The sequence below is a fragment of the Geotrypetes seraphini genome, chromosome 4 (genome assembly GCF_902459505.1).
Source record: "Geotrypetes seraphini chromosome 4, aGeoSer1.1, whole genome shotgun sequence".
In the NCBI taxonomy this organism is placed as follows: Eukaryota; Metazoa; Chordata; class Amphibia; order Gymnophiona; family Dermophiidae; genus Geotrypetes; species Geotrypetes seraphini.
Genome location: NC_047087.1, coordinates 178,085,343 through 178,105,796, shown reverse-complemented (window position 1 = coordinate 178,105,796; position 20,454 = coordinate 178,085,343). Strand labels below are relative to the sequence as shown.

At 45.8% G+C, this 20,454-nt stretch overlaps 1 protein-coding gene across 1 annotated transcript in view; it reads left to right on the top strand.

The window, feature by feature from the left end:
- Positions 1–20,454, top strand: part of CCDC113 (coiled-coil domain containing 113) — a 129,272-nt gene that overhangs the window by 38,798 nt on the left and 70,020 nt on the right. The window contains exon 3 of the mRNA XM_033942942.1: positions 13,047–13,211. Coding sequence (XP_033798833.1) covers positions 13,047–13,211 — 165 coding nt within the window. The remainder of the gene's footprint in view (positions 1–13,046; positions 13,212–20,454) is intronic.

Sequence of the window (20,454 nt, the reverse complement as noted above, 5' to 3'; positions counted from 1 at the left end):
ATTGGTGTCTACAGTGCCTGGGTCCGGATCACAGGGCTTCTACTTGCATCCGTTGCGCTTCTCTTAAAAAGCGCATCTTAAAAAATAGACAAATTCAGCAAAAACTACTCTTCGGTGCCGATATGATTGATCCATTGGCATCCACCCCGACATCAGCAGCCCCTTCTAAATCGGCACTGACTTCTTCGACACCGCATGACATCGTTCCGGTGTCGCACCCTCCAGGTAAGTCAGCTAAGAAGCCTTCCTCTTCCCTGGAGAGGCCTCCGGTCGCTTCAGCAGAGAGTCCAATCCTGCCGACCTCGAGGTGCCCTTGTAAACGCTCCGCCCCTATAGAGGTGAGTACATCTTCATCGGCCTCCTCATCCTCTGGGCGTCGAGCAGCACCACAGGTACTGAAGAAAAAGAAAGCAATACCGGTGCCTTCTTTGGATGATCATATTGCGGCTATCCTCCAAGTCCAACTCAAAGAGCAGTTACAGCAGCTTCTCCCTGCTCTGTTGGCACCGGTCCTTCCAGTCCTAGTCCGGTCTGAGCCTCCGGTACCAGTCCGATCTGATATTCCGGTACCAGTTCGATCTGATTTGCCAGTACTGGCTACAGAGCAGCCTCTCTTATTGGCTTCCACTCTGTTGGTACCGGTGCATGCCGCCTCTTTGATCTCTATGCCTGTGTTATCTGCAGAAACGAGAGGCCTGCACTGTGCCGTTCAAACGACATCTGACCAGTGTCACGAACCTAGCCCTAGAGCTGGGCTCGTGCTAAGCTTTGCTAATGCAAAGGCTAGTCCTTTAATTCAAAGGGCTAATCAGGGAGAGAAGATTAAGCCCAGTGTAAGGAGAATGCTGGATTTTCCCTTTAAACCTGAAGCAAACAAACAGCAGGGGGTGGAGGGTTTAGAGAGGAACAGCTTAGAACAGCCTCTGAGTCATGCCTCTTCCTCTACTGTTCCCCAGCTGAAGGTGATAAGCAGGAAACCAGGCAAGCCTAGGCAGGCAGTGCAACTAACTCCTCCTCCTGTGAGAACAGGGCGTGGGCGTCTCTGCAATTTAGAGGCTGCTCTCAGGAGAAGAAAGTTAGTCTTCCCTGAGCCAGCTACAGGAGAGGGCTCACCTGAAGCAGGGCTTCATTCCCAGGATATTGAAATGCTTGAAGCAGATACTGACCTGGGGCTCAACCAGCAAGCAGTTCCAGAGCCGATGGAATGTTCCCAACCAGATGAACTGACTGAGGATACCGGCATGGATTTCAGCTAAGTAGCTGGGCTGGGTGATTAGCAATGCTGCAGTAGTGCTCAGACTGTTTGTACCTTAAAACAAGTTCTTTTGGGATTGTTTTTGTCTGGTGCTGCTGTGCTATGCTGAAGCAAGAAAAAAAAAACGTTTTTGTTTTTCAACTGGAAAGTGTTATGAAAGCATGAAGTTTATATATTTTTTGTTGCTGAAGAATGTTCTGAGGGAAGTTAAGCAAGTGGGGAGAATTCACTAACAACTAGGTTGGGTTAGTGGGGCCATTCTTGGCATTCTGTTTTCAGAGAATTTAATAGTGAATTCACTTGCTCCCCTCCCCCATTAGCTTACCTGAGCTGATTGGGGATCAAGCCGGTCTAATCGAAGGGCTTGTACTCAGCACCGTAAGGAGTGCTATCAGGAATCTTGTTGGCCTGGTGAATGTTAAAAGCAGCAGCAATTTTGGGACTTTCAGTTGCTGACTTGGACAATATTAACTTTTGAGTTTTTGTCAGGATTGTTGAACTACCTGAAGGAAGGTGTGGGCTGTGAATATATCTTTTCGTAGCAGCCACATATTTGTGTTTTTTTTGGACTTTCTTTAAGGTGGGGAGTCTGAACCTTATGTAAGTAGACTCTCATACCAGGGTTCAATAAACTGTTTGATTGGAACCATGAACTGATTCATTTGGAGTGTTTTTGTTCCCTGTATGGAGAAAGGGTCCAGCAGGACTTCCTACTTGAAGGAAGCACGCGAAGGTGGAGTTGAAGTGAGCAGAGTCCGGGGAATACTGAGGATACAGGTACTGGCTCCGCTACAAATGGTATCAGGAGTGGGATAGTGTGCCTCCTGCTGGACATTCTGGGAACTGTTGAAAAAAAAAAAAAGGTTTTTGGAAAAAAAAAAAAGAGTTTTTGGACTTTAGCTAATTTGTTGTTTTAGCTTGTTATTTTAGTTTATTATATTGGTTCCTGTCCTGGAGGATCCGGTGTCCAGACGTTCCTGTTGAGGGTAACCAGAGGGATTCTGCCTGACCGTGGTGAATCGGAGGCCGAGAAGGATCTGGAGAACCGGTGTAAATAATAAGAGGACAAAAACGCAGTAACGACTGGGGGCCAAGGAGGCCTACAATCAAAAGGCTCAGACTCACCTTGCTCTCTGGTAAGCTGCTAGACCAGGGGGGGTGAGGGGAATTGGCTACCCTAGTTATATGGTACCGCACTTGGGTTGGTCTTTCTGTTTGTTTCTATCGGCAGGCCGCACGACACGATGGACCAGCAGCAGCTGATCGCGTTCCTGACCGCCGAGAGACAAAAACAAAGCGAAGACCTACAGGCTGTACTCAAGGCGACCCAGGACTTATGGGAGCACAGCCAGGAACAAGCCAGGCAGCAGCACAATGAACTTGTGATGGCTATGGGTGAGCAGACCAAGCTATTAGCTCAGCTGCTACAGTGCTCATTCCCAAGGACAGCCGGTGGACCAGTCCAGAGACTGGTAACAGAAAGGACTACTTCCTTACAGGCCCCTGAAGAAAGTAAGGAACAGGCCCGGGGGGATAGGAATACGGGATCCCAAGGTCAGACCCAGAAAACGGGGTGGTCCAAGCCCAGGGAGGTCTCACGGGAGAGGCTACGGTGTTTCTGCTGTGGGAAAGAGGGGCATACACAAAGATTCTGTAAAAAGAAAAGAGATTTTGTGTACGCCCGGGGACTAGCGGACAAGCACCCTAGGGAATACCGGGTAAAAGTCCAAGTAGAGAACAAAGAAGTATCGGCACTGGTGGATACAGGAGCCGAGCAATCGGTGATCTCAGGGCAATTGTGGAAACAGTTAGGGGGAAGCCCAGGCCCAGGAGTGGAGAAGGTACCCATAACATGTATCCATGGGAAGGCCCATGAATACCCTCTTACCCAGTTGAACCTTCAGTATAAGGGAAAAAAATCCCTCTTGCCTGTGGCCGTATTAGAGTTGACACCGTACCCATTAATTTTGGGTCGGGATTGGCTGGTACAGGCACAGATAGGAAGGGTCAGCGGTGGGGAGAGACAGGGAGGTTATGTGTTGGGCACTCAGGTAGAAGGAAGTATAGTTGAGGCTCCGGCAAGGACACGCAGAGCCCGTGTGCAGAAAACGAAGCAGTGGAAGCCTACGATTAGGTGGGCCCCACTGTCGGACCAGGCTAGGGCTCCCACACGGGCATACCCTAGGGCTGCGGGGTATGACCTGTATGCTGCTCATGACCAAGTTATCCCGGCTAGGGGAAGGGCCCTGATAAAAACCGACATTCAAGTGTCGCCCCCACCAGGTGCTTACCTTAGGGTGGCGCCAAGATCAGGGTTAGCATTAAAACACTCCGTAGATGTGGCCGCGGGAGTAATCGACCCTGACTTTAGAGGAAACTTGACAGTGTTATTGGTTAACCAGGGGGATACCGAATACAGTGTCCAACCCGGGGATCCCATCGCCCAGATGGTGTGCGAGCGAATTTGGCACGCCAGGTTGGAGCAACGGGTGAGGCTCCCGGATACAGAAAGGGGAGAACAGGGATTTGGGTCCACAGGGGTGAAGACACCAGAAATAGGAACACCCTCGGACTTAAGTCTCCACCCGAAGAAAGAGATTGAGACCGCTAAGCTAGCCTTCCTAGATGCTGAGATACTTAAATTAAGGGATGAGTTGACAGCAGCAAGAAAGGATTGGGAGGCCAAAGGGAAATCTCAAGCAGAAACCAAGGATCAAGCTTGGGCGGATCAGTTAGACAGGAATAGGCAGCAGGCTAGGGATGAAAGCACTGCCCAATTCCAGAGAGAATCTGAGAAGCTGACTAACCTCATAGAGCAGGTGAATGCCCAGCTTAAGGTGGTCCAAGGGCAAGTTAAGGAAAGTCAGACTCAGCAACAAGCAATACAAAATAGTGTCAGGGAAATCAAAAATACTTGTGGTGAGCTAACCAACAGAACTGGCAAGACAGAAGGTTGGTTGGCGAAACAGAAGCTGCAGGAAGAGCAAATAGAAGAGCACACTCAACACTTTGAGAAAGTTCTAGATACGTTCAAAGGTATGGACCAGGACCTTGAGGAAGTGAGACAGCAAATGGAAAACATGCAGAAAGAAGAGTTGGGTGGTATAACCCAGGTGATAGCTGCATTGGCTCAGAGGGTGGATGGTTTGGAAGGGGCCAAGAGTCAGGTTGATGGGGCTTTAGGAGAACCATGCAAGCCACCTCTGTTGAGATGGCCCGAGGACTTTGAGGACCCCGATCCGCCAACTTTAGAGCCAGCTAAGAGATTTAACAAACCAAGGAGACGCTACTAACTTGATGTACGGCTAGCTCAGCTGTTATTGTCAGGCTTAGTGGCAATGTAGAAAGGATAAATTAAAGGACAGTCATCATTTTAGGGTGAGGGTATGTCACGAACCTAGCCCTAGAGCTGGGCTCGTGCTAAGCTTTGCTAATGCAAAGGCTAGTCCTTTAATTCAAAGGGCTAATCAGGGAGAGAAGATTAAGCCCAGTGTAAGGAGAATGCTGGATTTTCCCTTTAAACCTGAAGCAAACAAACAGCAGGGGGTGGAGGGTTTAGAGAGGAACAGCTTAGAACAGCCTCTGAGTCATGCCTCTTCCTCTACTGTTCCCCAGCTGAAGGTGATAAGCAGGAAACCAGGCAAGCCTAGGCAGGCAGTGCAACTAACTCCTCCTCCTGTGAGAACAGGGCGTGGGCGTCTCTGCAATTTAGAGGCTGCTCTCAGGAGAAGAAAGTTAGTCTTCCCTGAGCCAGCTACAGGAGAGGGCTCACCTGAAGCAGGGCTTCATTCCCAGGATATTGAAATGCTTGAAGCAGATACTGACCTGGGGCTCAACCAGCAAGCAGTTCCAGAGCCGATGGAATGTTCCCAACCAGATGAACTGACTGAGGATACCGGCATGGATTTCAGCTAAGTAGCTGGGCTGGGTGATTAGCAATGCTGCAGTAGTGCTCAGACTGTTTGTACCTTAAAACAAGTTCTTTTGGGATTGTTTTTGTCTGGTGCTGCTGTGCTATGCTGAAGCAAGAAAAAAAAAAACGTTTTTGTTTTTCAACTGGAAAGTGTTATGAAAGCATGAAGTTTATATATTTTTTGTTGCTGAAGAATGTTCTGAGGGAAGTTAAGCAAGTGGGGAGAATTCACTAACAACTAGGTTGGGTTAGTGGGGCCATTCTTGGCATTCTGTTTTCAGAGAATTTAATAGTGAATTCACTTGCTCCCCTCCCCCATTAGCTTACCTGAGCTGATTGGGGATCAAGCCGGTCTAATCGAAGGGCTTGTACTCAGCACCGTAAGGAGTGCTATCAGGAATCTTGTTGGCCTGGTGAATGTTAAAAGCAGCAGCAATTTTGGGACTTTCAGTTGCTGACTTGGACAATATTAACTTTTGAGTTTTTGTCAGGATTGTTGAACTACCTGAAGGAAGGTGTGGGCTGTGAATATATCTTTTCGTAGCAGCCACATATTTGTGTTTTTTTTGGACTTTCTTTAAGGTGGGGAGTCTGAACCTTATGTAAGTAGACTCTCATACCAGGGTTCAATAAACTGTTTGATTGGAACCATGAACTGATTCATTTGGAGTGTTTTTGTTCCCTGTATGGAGAAAGGGTCCAGCAGGACTTCCTACTTGAAGGAAGCACGCGAAGGTGGAGTTGAAGTGAGCAGAGTCCGGGGAATACTGAGGATACAGGTACTGGCTCCGCTACACCAGCCACAGCCTTCTGTACATTCCCGGCACCAGTCTCTTCTCACTTCTCTGGGCACTGCTTCTCTGCGGTCCGGGAAGTCGGTGCGCAAAACTTTACATACTGAGCCTTCGACACCGGGCTCCCGGGGTCGGAACTCTCAGGTATGTGATCCTGATCTGTGGGACGACTCCGAAGAGCCTCTGGTGTCTGATGACGAGGCTTCTTCGGCTGAGGGTGATCCTTCTATCCGGGAACCTTCTAAACCTAATCAATCCTCCTTCACACACTTTTTGAAGGAGATGTGTGACTCCCTCTCTATTCCTTTGGAGGCTGAATCAAAGAAATCTAAGGCATTCCTTGAGGCTTTGGACTTTGATCAGCCTCCAAAGGAATTTCTTAAATTGTCCCTCCATGACATTTTGAGGGAAACTTTTTATAAAAATTTGGAGACACCTTTAACCATCCCTGGTGCTCCTCGCAAGTTGGACACTTTGTATAAGGTTATTCCCATTTTGGGCTTTGACAAGCCCCGACTTCCCCATGAATCCTTGCTGGTAGAGTCTACTCTCAAAAAGACTGCGGGCACTAGTGTCTATGCTTCTGTCCCTCCTGGCAGAGAGGGAAAAGCCATGGATAAGTTTGGCAAGCGATTATATCAAAATGCTATGCTAGCCAATCGCTCAGGTAATTACGCTTTTCATTTCTCTTTTTACCTGAAGCACCTCATTCAACAACTGTCTTCCTTTGAGAAGTATCTCCCTGAACGGAAAATACCTTTATTTCACCAGTATACTTCCAGTTTGTTACAGCTCTGGAAGTTCATGGTCCGTTCAATTTATGACACCTTTGAACTGACCTCGAGGGCTACGGCGATAGCTGTTGCTATGCGCCGTTTAGCTTGGCTTAGTGTTTCGGAGCTCGATGTCAACCACCAGTACCGCCTTGCCAATGCTCCTTGCCTCGGGGAAGAGTTATTTGGTGACTCTCTAGACACTACAACACAAAAATTGTCTGCACATGAGACTAGATGGGACACTCTCCTGAAAAACAAAAAGAAGTCTCCCCTTGCTCGGCCTTTTCGCCAACAATATCAACGCCGTTATTCTGCTCGTCCCCTACCACCTGCTCCTTAGCAACCTCGGCGTCAGCGTCAGCAACAATGCCAGCAGCCTCGTGCTCAACAGCAGCAACTGGTGAAACCTCCTGCCCTACCTAAGTCTACTCAACCCTTTTGACTTCGTTCTCCAGGGCCTAGCCAGTCTTCCACCATCTTCCTCTCTGCCTCAACCCATAGGAGGAAGTCTTCCCACTTTCCTCAGCTGTTGGGAACGCATCACTTCAGACCAGTGGGTTCTAAACATCATTCGCCACGGCTATTCTCTCAACTTTCAGACTCTTCCCACCCTCAGTCCTCCAAAAGAGTCTGCTTTGACCACATCTCAGTCCTCCCTCCTCCTTCAGGAAGTCCAATACCTTCTTCTTCTGAACGCCATCGAGGAAGTTCCTCTAGATCAGAAGGGGCAAGGATTCTACTCCAGTTATTTTCTGGTTCCCAAAAAAAACAGGGATCTCAGACCCATATTAGATCTCAGGGATCTCAACAAATGCTTGGTCAAAGAAAAATTCAAAATGCTCTCTCTAGCCACACTTTATCCTCTTCTCACTCAGGACGACTAGCTATGCTCCCTTGATCTCAAGGAGGCCTACACTCACATCCCGGTCAATCTGACCTCCAGACAGTACCTCAGGTTTATGATCAATCACTGTCATTACCAGTACAAAGTGTTGCCTTTCGGTCTAGCCTCCTCTCCCAGGGTCTTCACAAAATGTCTCATTGTGGCGGCCGCTTTTCTACGCTCTCATCATCTCCAAGTCTTCCCTTACCTGGACGACTGGTTAATCAAGGCTCCGTCATCTCAGGAAGTGGCTCATGCTACCAACCAGACCATCCTTTTTCTCCAACTTCTGGGTTTCGAGATCAACCTGCCCAAGTCACATCTCATCCCCACTCAGCGGCTTCAGTTCATTGGAGCGATCTTGGACACTGTTCTCATGAGGATGTTTCTTCCATCCAACCGCCTTCAGACCCTTCTTCATCTCTGTCAGCAGGTGCTCCCACAGCTTTCCATCTCTGCAAAACAAATGATGATACTCTTGGGTCACATGGCCTCGACAGTTCATGTCACCCCTTTCGCACTTCTTCACCTGCACACTCCTCAATGGACCCTAACTACCCAATGGTCCCAGGCGATGGATCCTTGTTCGCGACACATATCTGTGATATCGACTCTTCGACAGTCTCTGCAATGGTGGTTGAAATAATTGGAATCACAGAAACGTGGTGGACTGATGACAATAAATGGGATGTGGCCTTACCAGGGTTCAAACTCTACAGGAGAGATAGGCCACATAAAAAGGGTGGAGGAATAGCGCTATATATAAAAGATTCCATACCTTCAACCAGGATGGAAACAACAGTAATGGCGGATGACTTGGAATCACTATGGGTTAAGCTACCAGGAGGAACAGGAACAGACATAAAATTGGGTCTGTACTATCGCCCACTTGGACAATTGGAAGAAATCGACCAGGACCTGGAGGCCGAACTGAGGCAGTTATGCAAAAGCGGAAGTGTGGTGGTGATGGGGGACTTCAACCACCCGGGAATAGACTGGAGCATTGGGCACTCAAACTGTATGAGGGAGACCAAATTCATGGAGGTCACGAGGGACTGTTTCATGGAACAGCTGGTCACGGAACCAACACGGGGAGATGACACTCTTGACCTAATCTTCAACGGACTAGGGGGACCCGCTAAGGAGGTGGCAGTACTAGCCCCACTAGGAAACAGCGATCACAACACGATCCAGTACAGGCTAGAAATTGGACCATCAAAGGTGAAAAGAACCACAACGACAGCACTCAACTTCAAAAAAGGGAATTATGATGCCATGAGGAAAATGGTGGGAAAGAAACTCAACGATACCGCAAGGAAGATAGAGTCCGTAGAAAAAGCCTGGACCCTACTCAAGGACACGGTGCAAAAAGCACAGAACCTGTGCGTCCCCAAGTTCAGGAAAGGGTGCAAGAAAAATAGAACAAAAAACCCAGTGTGGATAACAAATGCAGTGAAAAAGGCGATAAGCGATAAGAAGGCATCATTCAAAAAATGGAAAAAGGACTAGACAGAGGACAACCAAAAGGAGCATAAAAGACACCAAAAGGAGTGTCACCGAGTGGTTAGGAAAGCAAAAAGAGAATATGAAGAGAGACTGGCAGGGGAAGCAAAAAACTTCAAATCATTCTTCAGGTACGTCAAGGGGAAGCAACCAGCTAGGGAGGAAGTGGGACCCTTGGATGATGGAGACAGAAAGGGAGTGGTAAAAGAGGAAAAGGAGATAGCGGACAGGTTAAATGAGTTCTTCACGTCAGTTTTCACAAGGGAGGACACAACCAACATTCCGGAACCCGAGGAGATCGTAAAAGGAGATCAGGATGAAAATCTGGTCCAACTAGAGGTGAGCAAGGTGGATGTCCTCAGGCAGATAGACAGGCTAAAGAGCAACAAATCGCCAGGTCTGGACAGCATTCACCCAAGGGTACTCAAGGAACTAAGGAACGAAATAGCTGAGCCACTTTGACAAATATGCAACCTATCCTTAAAAACTGGAGGCGGGAACAAAATGTGAGGTTATTAAATTTGCGGATTACACTAAACTATACAGCAGGGTCAAAACCATGGAGGACTGCGAAGACCTCCAAAAAGATCTGACAACGCTGGAAGAGTGGGCCAAAAAGTGGCAAATGAGCTTCAACTTAGGGAAATGCAAGGTCATGCATGTTGGGAAAAAGAACCCGATGTTCACTTACAAGATGGGGGGATCACCGCTAGGGGTGAGCAACCTTGAAAGAGACCTGGGAGTGATGGTAGACACAACATTGAAGGTGTCAGCGCAGTGCGCCACAGCCTCAAGGAAAGCGAACAAAATGTTGGGTATCCTTAAGAAAGGTATCACGACCAGGACAAAGGAAGTCATCCTGCCACTGTATCGTGCAATGGTGTGCCCGCACCTGGAGTACTGTGTCCAGTACTGGTCGCCGTACCTCAAGAAGGACATGGCGGTACTTGAGAGAGTCCAGAGAAGAGCAACTAAGCTAATATAGGGTATGGGGGCCTCTCATATACTGACAGACTGAAAAAGCTGGGGCTTTTCTCCCTGGAAAAGCGACGACTCAGGGGAGACATGATAGAAACCTTCAAGATCATGAAGGGCATAGAAAAAGTGGACAGGGACAGATTTTTCAAACTATGGGGAACCACAAGTACAAGGGGGCACTCAGAGAAATTGAAAGGGGAAAGGTTTAGAACAAACGCCAGGAAGTTCTTTTTCACCCAGAGGGTGGTGGATCCATGGAACGCGCTACCGGAGGATGTGATAAGCAGAAGCACGCTACAGGGCTTCAAAGAAGGTCTGGACAGGTACATGGAGGACAAAGGGATTGAGGGGTACAGATAGGAGTAGAGGTAAGGTTATAGGGACAGGATTAGAGGTAAATTATAAAATTAGTCAGAGACCACTGTTCAGGCAGTGGGCCTGATGGGTCGCCGCGGGAGCGGACCGCTGGGCGAGATGGACCTCTGGTCTGCCTCAGCGGAGGCAACTTCTTATGTTCTTATGTTCTTAAATCTTCCAATCTCTCCAGAGGCCTTCTGTTCCATCTGCCTCCTCATCATCTAGTCATCACCACAGACGCATCCCCATATGCCTGGGGAGCTCACTTGAACGATTTCCAAACTCAAGGTCTTTGGACTGCCCAGGAAAAGAAACATCACATCAATTTCTTGGAACTCAGAGCGATGTTTTATGCCCTCAAGGCTTTTCAGCATCTCCTCTTTCCTCAAGTACTACTACTCTGCACAGACAATCAAGTTGCAATGTACTACATCAACAAACAGGGTGGGACGGGCTCTCACCTGTTATGTCAGGAGGCCCAAAAGATTTGGTCTTGGGCGACAGCTCGCCATTTATTCCTGAAAGCTGTCTACATTCAGGGAGAGCAGAATTCCTTAGCAGACAATCTCAGCAGAATTCTCCAATCCCACGAATGGACTCTCGATCCCATGACTCTCCAGTCCATATTTGCTCAATTGGGCACTCCTCAGGTGGACCTTTTTGCGGCTCCTCACAATCATCAACTGCCCCAATTTTGCTCCAGACTCTACTCCCCTCACCGTCTGGCACCAGATGCGTTTCTCCTGGATTGGACCAATCTATTCCTTTATGCCTTTCCTCCTCTACCTCTCATGTTGCGAACCTTGTTCAAGCTCAAGAGGGAACAAGCCACCATGATTCTCATCGCTCCACGGTGGCCCAGGCAACATTGGTTCTCCCTTCTACTTCAACTCAGTTCCAGGGAGCCCATACTTCTTCCACTGTTTTCTTCTCTGCTTACTCAGAATCAGCAGTTCCTCCTACATCCCAACCTGCAGTCTCTGCACCTGACAGCTTGGTTTCTCTCGAGCTGACCTCGGCTCACTCACTTCTTTCTCAGTCTGTCCGTTCTATTCTTGATGCTTCCAGGAAGCCGGCCACTCTTCAATGTTATCAACAGAAGTGGACCCGGTTTTCTTCCTGGTGCCTTCTGCATCATCATGATCCAACTTCACTAGCAGTAGAACTAGTGTTGGATTATCTTCTTTCTTTGTCTAACTCTGGTCTCAAGTCTACTTCTATCAGAGTACACCTCAGTGCCATTACTGCTTTTCATGAGCCAGTTCAGGGAAAACCTCTCACAGCTCATCCTTTGGTTTCCAGATTTATGCGAGGGCTTTTCAATGTGAAACCACCTCTCAAGCCCCCGTCTGTTGTCTGGGATCTTAATGTGGTTCTTTCCGCCTTAATGAACCCTCCTTTTGAACCATTGGCCAAAGCTCCTCTCAAATTTCTCACTTGGAAAGTCATCTTCCTTATTGCTCTCACCTCTGCCAGGAGGGTCAGAGAGTTGCATGCACTAGTTGCGGATCCATCTTTCACTGTCTTTCACCATGACAAGGTGGTTCTACGTACACATCCAAAGTTTCTCTCTAAGGTTGTCTCTGACTTTCACCTTAACCAGTCCATTGTCCTACCTGTATTCTTCCCAAAACCTCATTATCCTGGGGAACAGGCTTTGCATACTTTGGACTGTAAGCGTGCTTTGGCTTACTATTTGGAGCGCACTAAACCTCACCGCTCCTCTCCTCAACTTTTTCTATCTTTTGATCCCAATAAATCGGGTCGTCCTGTTTCTAAATGTACGCTATCCAATTGACTGGCTGCTTGCATCTCGTTCTGTTATGCTCAGACCGGACTGACACTGGAAGGTTCTGTCACGGCCCATAGAGTAAGAGCTATGGCAGCATCTGTGGCTTTCCTCAGATCAACTCCTATTGAGGAAATCTGCAAAGCTGCTACTTGGTCCTCAGTTCATACTTTTACGTCTCATTATTGTCTGGATGCATTCTCCAGACGGGATGGTCACTTCGGCCAATCTGTTTTACAAAATTTATTTTCCTAATGGCAAACCTTCCCTCCATCCCTCTTTTTGTTAGCTTGGAGGTCACCCATCAGTTAAGAATATGCTGCCTGCTTGTCCTGGGATAAAGCACAGTTACTTACCGTAACAGGTGTTATCCAGGGACAGCAGGCAGATATTCTTACGTCCCACCCTCCTCCCCGGGTTGGCTTCTTAGCTGGCTTATCTTAACTGGGGACCGCGCGCCTCCGTCGGGCGGGAAGGCACTCGTGCATGCACGGTGCGGCCTAACTAGAACTTTCTAAGTTCTTAGAGTGCAATCACTCTAAAATTGTCCGTACTGGGGCTCGTCGGTGCCGTCACCCATCAGTTAAGAATATCTGCCTGCTGTCCCTGGATAACACCTGTTACGGTAAGTAACTGTGCTTTATGGGCTTTCAGGTCAATGAAAGTTCCTGCTCTTTATTACTTCCTTTTGAAATATAATATAAATTAATTATATTCTTAAATAACATACCTCCTCCACTATTTAAATTCAGACATGTGGTCAGATATGTCACCATGTTTTGCTTTCTTCTCCCGCAGCAAAGTCGAGGGAGACATAGGGCCCGAGCTCGCAACACATTTGAGAAACTGCACAGTCTCGATGTAGAGCAGAAGTTCATCATTGCCCAGCGAGAACTGGATGATATAAAACATGACCTTGGGAAGTTGCATCAGAACTCTGAACGGGTTATACAGAATTTCAAGGTGCATAATCCATGCTCTCTCTCAGTCCATGATATGTAGGCATAAACTATTGTACAAATTTATCATGAGTCTAAGAAGAGATGAGATACTGCTAGGTTTCAAAGCATCCTCTCTATTGTATTCCAATGGATATTCGTTGAGCTCTCTCGACTTACCAAAATTGTGAGTGCTGGTTTTCATAAGTAAATGATAATGTAGTTTCATCAAAGTATTGTTTGGCCTTATCAATCTCATAATTTTCTCAGCTCTGTGGGATAATTTGGGATATTTGTATATCATGCCTCTTTTGGGTAGTCTCAGCAAATCGGATAATGAAATAAAACAAGAGGCCAGAAGCATATTCTTTAGATGTGATAACTTCATCATCTTTTTATTCTCATTTATACAACCTTTATTTCTTCGAGTATTTTTTTGTATTTCTTCCTCTAATTTGTACCTGTTACAGAAATAAATTTGTCAAAAGTTGATATTTTTCATTTATAAAGCCAGTGAAATTCTTTCAGATATACATAGGAAAATGTGTTATAGAAGCAATTATATTTCCATTACATCAAAAGCTCAAAAACAGTAATAAACTCCCTCCCCCCAAATCCCCCCCACAACCTAAACCCTTGTGAAGAAAGTATTTTCAGGGAGTATTATGAAAATACTGCCCCTTCCCCCAATATTCAGCACAGTGGTAGTCAGTGTGTTTTAAAGTGCTGATCGTTGCTGGCTAAATTATTCCTCAGTATTCAGTGCTGGGCCATATCTGGGCACCAGCTATGATGGCATAACTCCTAGCCGCCAGGCCGCTCAGAGCTTATGTGGGCCAGGCTGATATTCAGTTAGACTTGCATAAATTGGGCCAGGGCCCACATAAGTATTTCTTTCTTTAAAAAAAACCCTCCTTATCTCCTCCTACCTCCCCAATAATGTCTCTTCTCTCCCCCCACCCAAAGTATAGGTAGGACCCCTTGAGCCCACCTACATATCTGGTTTGTTTGTTTATTTATTTATTCCCCACCCTTATCCAGGGCGAGTTACACATTATCCAGCAGGGGTCTTCGGGGGCAGGTGCACAGTACCCCCTTCGTGCCCCATTATGGTGGGCTTTCAAAATGGCTGCCACAAACTCTGTGAGAACTGGCAGTATTTCCTATAATACTGCAAGTTGCCATGAGAGGTCGTGGCAGCCATTTTGAAGGTTTGCCATGAAGGCGTTGCGCTCCTAACCCAGAAGACCCCCACTGGACCACCAGGAATGTAGGTAGGCATGAGAGGGGGGCCAGTTACACTTTGGGTGGGTTGGGTGGCCTTCCAGAGAGGGTGTTGTCACAGGTCATGGTCAGGGGGAGGGGGAGGACAAATGGGCATGATCGGGGGTGGGTGGAAGGGGTTGTTTTGTTTAATTTTAAATAAATGTTATTTTGGTGCTAACTCGATATATTCAGTGCCAGCACCCAAATAGCACTATGCGTGTGCTGGCACTGAATATGCTGGCACTGAATATGCTGGCCACATAAAGAGACCCTTCTGGGACCTCGCAACGGTCTGTTAGCATTTTTGTAATGTTTTGATGAGGGAAAACATAAGCAAGCATTATGTAGCAGAAGATTGCGGAGTCTCTATCTTTAATTCTTGGAGGGATTCCTTGATCACCTCTAAAAGCACCGAGGGCTTAAACAGCCTGCACTGGATCTCCTATATGAAACTGTTGTGTGTGTGTGTGGGGGGGGGGGGGGAGGCGCCTCCGATGCAAGCATGGCTGCAATCCAAGGGGTCCATGCAGCCCTTATCAATCATGTAAGCTTCAAACATCATATTGATGAATTCAAGTGGAATCCCTGTCCAGGACATCCAGACAGGACACTCACATGCTCCTTTTTGGCGTTTTGCAGCAGTGGCACAACTTGATTTGCTTCATGGCTTGAACCTGGATTTTTTTCTCACCAACTTTAAGGGACCAGATCCTCCTCAGTGCTGCCCTTATCCAGCTCATTTTTTTATTTAGGCGGTCTGAGGGGTGGCACTCTGGTTATTCATATTATTTGTAATCCGCTCAGAACTGTGGATTTATTGGAATATAAATATTTTAATAAACAATTGCTGCTGAATATTTCCACTTAGGCAGCGGCAACCAATTTAACTGAACAGGAGAGCATCCTGCCCACTTAAATCGCTCTGAAAATTGGCTTCAGTAGGTGCAAATTATGTGGGTAACTTTCCAATTCAGAACTGAAGCAAAATCCATAAGGAAAGAATGTACATACTTTCCCTTCAGAACGTAGAGCAAAAATACTAGTAGAGATGTTCACAAGCTTTTTTTTTGTGAAAGCTTGAAAAATATACATTATTTTGAAAATATAGTGGGTCCTTTTCTGGCTACCCATTTTATACCACAGGAATGCACAGTCAGTGAGGGTAACATTTTAATAAGATGCATAAGTTAAAGTTTCAAAAAAATGTTTACTTTATAAAGGCCCAGTAACAGTCCACTCTTCCAGATTTACACATAAGAGCAGTATACAACTTTCTTTATAAAAAGACCTTCACATACAGGGTAGCACATTTTAGTAGTCAGCGTAGAAGGAATAGTCTCCACAGAAAGTAATCTTGTCCTATAAACTCATTTTTCAGTATTTTTCTCAAAAAAAATTCAAATGCAAACAATCACTCTATTATGCAGCATAAAAAAGCACCCCTCATCTTTTCAAATATCTTCTGGCACTGCCTGCTGCCTCCACACGCTGTTCTTCTGCCGCATCCGCCCAAGTGGAAACAGAATTTATGTCAAAGGAGGGCAAATCGCGGCAGAGGAACATTGTGAGGAGACCAGGGGCAGTGCCGGAGAATTGCTGCTGCACCAGCAACCCCATCTTCTGAATCTAAAAAGATATTTGAATAGTTGAGGGGGGCTTTGGACCAGAGGTAGAAGAAGGAAGGGACATCCCAACATCGACCCTGCCAGTGAATCCAAAAAGGTATTTGAAAAGGTGAGGGGGCTTCGGTCGAAAGAAGGTTGTCAGTAAAGCTCAACTTGCAACTTCTATTCTCTTTAGCTACAGTATCCTTATACCTTAATCTACTTGTATCTGGTTGCTCATCTCTTCCCCATTCTTAGACACCAGAAGTAAAAGTCTGGTCATAGGGCTGCCCCTCTTTTTCTTCCCCCCTGAGGCTCTTACACCAGCAGCTCAAGTTTTAGATCCAATCCTGGTAACTAGGTACAGGAATGTTGGTAATTTAAAATCAGTGTGCTAGGAAATTTTCCATGGAGACAAAGGGAAATTTCTCCAACACAATCTAAATAACAACACATAGATCCTGAACCTACACAGTAACATGGTTTTTTTCTTTTGAAATATAAATTGTTTGCTCAGGCTAAGGGAATGTTTACTGACTGAAGTTTGTCATAAGATCTTTCTGTTCTTTTGAGGGGAATTTTTGTTTTAATCCTGCTGATGAACAGCATGAGAAACTAAGGTCTCTTGTTCACGTGCTATAGAGTCAGCAGTCTAAGTATCTCTTATAATCAAGATCTTCAATTTCTTGTAATTCCATAAAAATAGCAGTAGCCTTTGAATCTGCCTTCTACACATAAAGCAACGGTTGCTATGTTAGTTCACTTGAAAGTACAGAAATAAAAGTCACCAAGAGTAAGCCAAGTCAAGCCTACATTTAGGTTATACTACTTGTGGATCTGATCATTTCCATTTCTTTAACAAAGGCAGGACTATAAGTCTATATAGGCAAAGGAACAAGAACTGGGCCAGCTTAGTGTTCCTGTTGACCTGGACCCATTTTGTATCCCTATCTTCATTCTCTTTCACTCTTTTTACTCTTGGATTTTGTAGGGCAAAAGTCAGACATGGAACCCTGAACTAGCCTTTAGAGGACTCAGAATGGGTTCTCAGCTCTTCCTCTGCAGTCAGCCATAGGGGGGAGGAGAAAGATGTGGAGAGACAGAGCAATGCATAGTTTAGGGGGAGGGAGACAAGGCAATACTAGATGGGTGGGGGAAGAGAGATAGAGCAATGAGATGATGGTTTTGATTTTGAGTAGTAGTAGTGATGGTGGGGAGAGGAGAGACAGTCATTCTAGATGATTAGGTGGCAGGACAGAGTGTGTCAGAGTAAAGAGATGAGTGATACTGAATGATGGAGGGAGAAACAGAGGGAGGTGTGATGCTGGATGGTGAGGGGCTTGAGAGATAGAAGAGCTGTGCTGGATGGTTTACGTTTCCTTCGGTAAAAGCATGTTTTTATAAGAGATTCTTAGGAAAAACTTTTGCATTTCAGGCTAGTGCAATGAATTCATGTTGGAATATGCTTATCCCCCAAGCTCAGTCTTATTATTTATTTAGAGAAATTCTTAAAACTTATCTGTTTGATAAATATGTGACTTAATTGCCATTTTGTATTTTCTGAGAAATTTTGATATGCTAATGCAGTGTTCTCCCGAGAAATTTTTTCCAGCCAGGTGGCATGAAAAAGTAGCCGGGTGGGGCGGGATGGGGAAATTTAATGGTGGGGAAAATTAAATGTGTACTATTTTTATTAGTTAATTTTTATTAATTATTTTCCAATGCTCAATGTGACTACCTTTTGTAAGGTTTGACACTTGTGCCAGAATATTTTTATTAAATTTAAGAAGTATCCAATTCTAGAAGTGAATAATTAGATATTTGCCCTCTTTCAAATGGTATAGAGGTTTAAAAATGGGAAATGCGTTAATGAAGTCATTAGATTCAATCTAGCCATTTAGTTCTGCATGAATTTAAACAACTAAAAAAAAAAAAGATAAATATAGCTCATCCAGTCATACAAGAAACGGCTCTACAGCACCTCTAATAATGTTTTGATCATTAAGTTCCTTTCTGAGGTCTCACTGAGGATATGAAATAGATGCAATCCCAACTTTCAGACCTCTTTCATATAATTTATGGCGAGGTGTTACTGAGTCTTGAAGGAGACCTGTGTAATTGCACTACAGGAAAATAAAAAAGTAGCAGATAAAGATCAAAGTGAGAGCTAGGGCAAAACAGTTAGGTAAAGATGCAGGTAATAATTAGCAATGTATTAAAAATATTTTATTTTTATTTGCTTATAATATCATTTAAAAACTGCTTGATGTTAATACAACTTTAATTTAATTCTTTATACTGCAGGGGGGAGGACACAACACTAATGTCAACAGTAAAGGTAGAATAGGGTCATTAAATCCAATGGCCTACCTAGTATATATGACAGCCAGTGCTGATCATTTTTTTAACAACCCCCTCCTCTATATAAAAAAAGTTATTTTTAGTAATAATCCATGAGTCACACAACAAAGGTGCACCTAAGAAAAGGCAGCATCTTAAACATTGCAGTGAGCACTAGAACACCAACACACACATTGTAAAACTAAACAAGCCAGATCCTGCACAGTCAATTGATCCTGTACAGTCAATGCTAACAGAAAACCATGTCCTTTTCATACACACAGAACACATATACACCCTTGCCTAATATGGAATAATCACAAACTAAAAATAGAAATGTAGACAAAAGCTAAACTGAACCGCTAAGAAACCAGACTCTGCATACAATGCAACACCACAGAAACAGTGACACATGTCCCCTAATACTGCGCAAAATATAAAGATAGTAGATGTAAATTTGAAAAAAATGCTACATAACAATCAGCACTTTACAAATTAACAAATAGAAATAAAACAAATAATAAAAAATAAGAAAATACCATTTTATTGGACTAATCCATTTTTCAATTAGTAGTAGTTAGCTTTCAGAGGCCAAATCTTTCTTCAAGACAGTACAGTATACTGTTGTTATGGTATCCTGTCATGATCTGAGGAAATGGATTTAGTCCCCCCAAAATTGCCTTGTTTCCATTTCCTATTGATAAACTTTAATTAATACAGTTACAATACTACTTGATTCTACTTAAAGCAACAACAAAAACATTTTTTCTACCTTTTGTCATTTCTGCTTTAATCATCTTCTCTTTGCTCTCATCTTTCTATTCAGCATTTCTCCTCTCTCCCTTCTATGCAACATCTATCCTCTCTTTGCCCCTTCCACCCAACCTCTGTCCATCCTCTCTCTGCCCCTTGCATCCACTGTCCACCCTCTCTGCCCTTTCCATCCAGTGTCCGCCCTCTCTCTCTCTTCCATATGGCATCTTCCCTCTTTATTTCCCTTCATTAAACTGTATATCCTGTGCCCTTTCTCTCCTTTGTACATGATTCATCTCAGCTTCACCCCCTCTCCATTTTTGTCTCCACCCCCCTCCCCTATGTTCTGGCATCTCTCTCTTCTCCTTTCCTTCCCTTCCCTCCCCCCATGCCCTGGCATCTCTCTCCTATCTCTCCCTCTCCCTCCTTGCTCTGGCACCTCCTCTCCTTCCTTTTCCTCTGGTCTGGCATTTTATGTCTCCATAGTTTCCATTCCCTCCCCCATGCCCTGGCATTTCTCTGCTCTCCTTCCATCTCCCCCTCCCACTCCATTATCTGGCATCTTTTCTCCTTTCTTTCTCTCCCTCCTTCCCTCCCTCCTTCCTTCCTTCCTTTCACCTGGTCTGGCATCTGTCTCCTTCCCCCCATATGCCCTGACATTTCTCTCTCCCCCCTCCATGGTCTGGTATCTCCTTTCCTTTTCCTCCCTCCCATGGTCTTGGGCATCTCTTTCCTCTCCTCTCCCTTCCCTAGTCTTCCTTCTCCCTCCTTCCCTCTCCCCCCTCCCCCAACTGGGTGCAGCAGCAGCATTTCTCTTCCCCCTCCCCCAACTGGGTGCAGCAGCAGCATTTCTCTTCCCCCTCCCCCCTCCAATTGGGTGCAGCAGCAGCATTTCTCTTCCCCCTCCCCCCAATTGGGTACAGCAGCAGCAGCATTTCTCTTCCCCCTTCCCCCAATTGAGTGCAGCAGCAGCATTTCTCTTCCCTCTCCCCCCCAATTGGGTGCAGCAGCAGAATTTCTCTTCTCATCCCCCCGTCTCACACACCCGTCAGTGGATTCGCTACAGACAGACTAAGGAAAGTTGTAAGTTTCCCTCTGTTGCTGACCTATCTCCCATAGGTCAGCAACAGAGGGAAGCTTACAACTTGCTGCTCTTGCTTACTTTTGGCCTTCCTCGTTGCCGGGTCCTGTCTTCGCGGAAACAGAAAGTAGGCAGGACCCGGCAGTGAGAAAGGCCCGAAGCAAGCAAGAACAGCAAGTTGTAAGCTTCCCTCTGTCGCTGACCTATCTTCCGCATGCTCCAGG